We start from the raw sequence: 5000 nt of genomic DNA, 5'->3' as shown, positions 1-5000 counted from the left end.
CTATTTACCCAGTTCTGGGACCGTCACTGACTTGGGCTGGCTTGCCCACCCAGTGGCTAGGTAGGCAATCGAGGTGAAGTTCCTTGCCCATGGGAACAACGCGCCTGCCGGTGACTCGAACCCTCGAACTCAGATTGCCGTCGTGACAGTCTTGAGTCCGATGCTCTAACCGCTCGGCCACCGCGGCCTATATATATATATATATATATATATATATATATATATATATATATATATATATATATATATATATATGTGTGTGTGTGTGTGTGTGTGTGTGTGTGTGTGTGTGTGTGTGTGTGTGTTTGTGTGTGTGTGTGTGTCTGTCTGTGTGTATCTATTTATTTGTATACAAATATATAAATGTATAATATATACATACATATATATATATATATATATATATATATATATATATATATATATATATATATATATATATATATGTATATATATACATACATACATATATATATATATATATATATATATATATATATATATGTATATATTATACATTTATATATTTGTATACAAATAAATAGATACACACAGACAGACACACACACACACACAAACACACACACACACACACACACACACACACACACACACACACATATATATATATATATATATATATATATATATATATATATATATATATATATGTGTGTGTGTGTGTGTGTGTGTGTGTGTGTGTGTGTGTATGTATAAATATATATATACATATATATTTGTATAAAAGCATATGTACAATATTTATGTGTATATCTATCTATCTAGAAAAATTCCTTTATATACACATATTCTGTATACGTATATTTTTTCTGGAAATGAAAGTCACACTTGTATATGTATCACACACACATATATATATATGTGTGTGTGTGGGGGGGGTACATATATATATATATTATTACATATATATATATCTTGGGGCCGCGGCGGCCGAATGGTTAGTGTCGGACTCAAGACTGTCACGACGGTAATCTGAGTTCGAGGGTTCGAGTCACCGGCCGGCGGTGGGCAAGGAACTTCACCTCGATTGCCTGCCTAGCCAGTCAGTGCCTGGTAAATAGAGATGGTGACTCGATAAAAACACCGGGCGGAAGGCAATGGCAAAACTACCGCTCTAAATTGCCAAGAAAAATCATGGAAGCCCATGGTCGTCAAGGCCGCGGTGGCCGAATGGTTAGAGCATCGGACTCAAGACTGTCACAACGGCAATCTGAGTTCGAGGGTTCGAGTCACCGGCCGGCGCGTTGTTCCCTTGGGCAAGGAACTTCACCTCGATTGCCTACGTAACCACTGGGTGGGCAAGCCAGCCCAAGTCAGTGCTGGTCCCAAGCCCGGATAAAAAGGTAACACCGGCACTCTCCGTGGAAAGGAACTGGGGACCCTACCACGTACTCACTCCAAGAGCATCACAACATGAAAACTACAATTAAGTATCATGCTGTAACCACGGCGGCTCAGACATGAACTACCGTTAAAAGAAGAAGAATATATATCTTGAATAACACATATATATCTATGTGTATATATATTGAATGTATATATATATAAATACTGTATGTGTATGTGTATATATGCACACACACACACATATATACTGTGGCTACCTTTTTGAAATTTGAGTTCCCTGAAAGCCTGAATAACACATTGCATAAATTCAAAAGTTCTATTTCGAAATTAAATAGAGTAAATATAACATTTCGTTAGGGAGACTGTGGAAGGGAAAATTTATCGCAACGGTGTTGTGGTTGTGTTTACTTTTTCAAGATGACAGTCTGGTCAAGAACTCTAGACACCCCGACAAATTCTTTGTTGAAATAATTATAAATGAGAAAACTGCGAACACTTTCAAAATTACTTGAAAATACATTAACCGTATGATTCTAGATGTTTCTGTTTCTTTCAACTGTTAGCGTTTATGTCTACAGTCAAAGCAACAAATGATGTCACAACCAGCGAACCTACCTTCGCATCAAACGCTATTATTTTTCAAATTGAGAGTCACCTTAGTACACCTGTGTCGGGATGATCCAAATCAAAAACCAGCCCTGGAATGTCCCAAAACTTAAATCGTGTATTAACCCTTTAGATCACTCAGCTAAAGTACTAAACAGACCTCGGTCGAGATTCCTACAAACATTCGCGGTCTTTCATAAGCTAAACGTAACTGGGATTGTGTGCTACAGTATATCGGAGACAGTAAGATTTGGTCAGACATAGGGTATGCATTATTTAGATAAGGTCAGGCAATACACCGCATTCATTTAAAATTCTATTTCTATCATAAATAGAATAAATATCGTTTTTTATGAAATTTAGTTAGGGCGTCCGTAGAGGCTGGATGGGACGGAAACTTCATCGGAGTCGTCGCTGCGGACGCGGTTGCGGTCCTCCTCGGCGGCCTTTGCGATCTGGTCGAGGACGAACTGAGGGATTGGGTGGGGGAACTCAGGAGCCACTGGGAGATGGTCACCCTGGGGCTGGAAGCCGTTCTCGTCAGCCACGAAAGTGAGGTGGATTTCAGTCCCGTCAGGAGCAGTGTACCTGTAACATTTTAATTGCTATTATAATGTAGAGACCAAAGAAATACAATAAAATATTAGAGAAGCCAAACTGATTGACAAAAGGAATGGAAATTTCCGAAATACTCACGAGTATTCTCCAGCCTTGATCACAGCGTCCTCATCGCCGTCAGGAGATCCAGCCTGGGAGAAGCTGATGCCGTTGGCAGCTTCGAAGTCGAAGTTGTAAGTTCCGTCTTCCTCGTGAACGCGGTTGTCCTTGAGGATTGGCACGAACTCGCGCTCCTCACTGGAGGCAGCCCGAGGACCATCATAGCTGTACTGAGGAGCGGCAACGGCCACGGCGGCGACACAGGCGAGGATCAGCTGTGATACAGTAAAATGTAAATGTTATATATATGTATATATATATTGTATATATGTGTGTGTGTGTTTTGTGTGTGTAGTGTGTGTACGTACATTTATATATATATATATATATATATATATATATATATATATATATATATATATATATATATATATATGCATCTTGACACATAAACACAGGCTTGTATACTTGCATATATGAGAACAAATGAACTGACTACAATTTGTGAAAACAAATCGATCTTTTTATTTCCCTTCCAAAATCTCAGTAAATATATACTAACTACGATTACTTTACTAAGAAGTAATAGTAGAGTATGATTAAATAATCGTTTTGGGTTTTGCTCCACCATAGGTTACTTACGAACTTCATGATGATGGCTCAGTGGTTACTGGTGCTTGGGACGAAGGCAGACAGTCTTATATAGAACAGGGAACGGCCTTGCAACGGACAAGGCAGAAAAAATATCCACACCCACAAACGGAAACCTTCACCTTCACTGATTACTTTTCTCTTCGAATAATCCTCTCATCGCTTTTTTTCCCTTTGTAAATGCGATGGGTTTCCTTTTTTTCTGTAGAATTTGATTTACATATTTTCTCTTTTTATTGTACGTATATATATATATATATATATATATATATATATATATATATATATATATATATATATATATATATATATATATGTTCCTTTACATCATCCTATCACGATTCTTCCCACTGTATTTTTCTCGTATTGGGTATTTCAAACAGTAAATGTGATACCTTATAACAGTGAATAATCATTTACACGGTAAACCCACGCTTGGGAAGTAATTTGGGGGTGATATATTATTGTATTGCTCACTTTAGCAGATATTGATGGTAATAGTTATGATGATGATGAAGATGATAACGATGATGACGATGATGATGTTTATAATAATAGAAATTATTATGATGGGGATAATGATGATAATGATAATAATGATCATAACGATAATGTTACTAATAATGATGGTGGTGGTGATGATAATACTAATGAGAATGATGATAATGATAATAACAATAATAAGAGTAGTAGTAATGATAATAGTAATAATGATACTAATTATGATTTTGAAAATACTACTTCTACTACTACTAAAAGTAATAATGATATTAAAAAGCTAATATTTACTATCTTTTGTTAAGGATAAAGTAAAAGCACATTTACCGCTTCGTTTCATTACGAGTATGTATGCACCCATACTCCCTTCCTACATACAGACACGCGCGTATGCATATATCATATACGCATATTGTAACATCAGTTTAATGAAAATACGGTTCAAGTTACTCAAAATGATACTGAATTATCAAAGAGGCCCACAGCCAACTGAAAATCTCAGGTTATTATTGAAATAAAACTCAATCAAATTAGTAACATTAGTGAACGAGAAATATCAGCAAAGACAAAAATAAAGGGAAGCAGAAATAAGTGAAACACAGTGAATTTTGTATTCTCCTACTCGTAGATCCACCTTTACTACGCTTAGAACCACTGATTATGTAATAATCACCAAACACTTTTTAGAACAAACAAAACAACTCTGTGACTGTATACAACTGTATACAAATGCTATAGGAAGGGTGAGTATGCTCTCCATTCTGAAGATATGGTACATAATGCACCCACACTGAAGCTTTTACGTTTCTCTCTGTAATATGTATATATATATATATATATATATATATATATATATATATATATATATATATATATATATATATATATATAATGCATATATAGCAAACATATCTAGTTTGAATTTAGGTCGGAGTCTGATCAGAAGTTGCTAACATTCAAACAAATGGATAACTAAACTCATTTCAAGTGAATTCCTGCATAAATTACACACCAGAGGAAAAAGTATGAAGAGTAAGAACAGATGTGATAAGTCCTAAAACTGAACGAATATTTCACGTGCTTTGTTACGCAGAGGACTCGTTTTTTACGTCTGTCTATAGTAGGAACGTTTGTAAAAAAGGAAAATAACTGAAATATTTTGAGTGTCAGTGCCAGGGCTCTAAACCTGATCGTGGACGATTGGTAGCGGGTAGCGGCCA

General features: G+C 36.0%; 1 protein-coding gene across 1 annotated transcript; it reads right to left on the bottom strand.

Annotated features, from left to right (window-relative positions):
- Positions 1–2277: 2277 nt before the first annotated feature.
- Positions 2278–3306, bottom strand: LOC119576917 (cuticle protein CP14.6-like). Its single transcript, XM_037924567.1, has 3 exons — positions 3274–3306; positions 2671–2906; positions 2278–2562 (listed from the first exon to the last, which is right to left on the bottom strand). The coding sequence occupies exons 1-3, from the start codon at positions 3280–3282 to the stop codon at positions 2334–2336; spliced, it is 474 nt and encodes a 157-aa protein (XP_037780495.1). The 5' UTR covers positions 3283–3306; the 3' UTR covers positions 2278–2333.
- Positions 3307–5000: the final 1694 nt, after the last annotated feature.

Source organism: Penaeus monodon, chromosome 9, assembly GCF_015228065.2.
Source record: "Penaeus monodon isolate SGIC_2016 chromosome 9, NSTDA_Pmon_1, whole genome shotgun sequence".
In the NCBI taxonomy this organism is placed as follows: Eukaryota; Metazoa; Arthropoda; class Malacostraca; order Decapoda; family Penaeidae; genus Penaeus; species Penaeus monodon.
Note: the sequence above shows the minus strand (reverse complement) of the source record. Positions and strands in the feature narration are given on the sequence as shown.

Bases quoted from the DNA above. Each gene is read 5' to 3' on its own strand.
- LOC119576917 (XM_037924567.1), bottom strand. The intron at 2,563-2,670 runs GTGAGTATTTCG...AAAATGTTACAG, and splicing joins ATCAAGGCTGGAGAATACTC to GTACACTGCTCCTGACGGGA.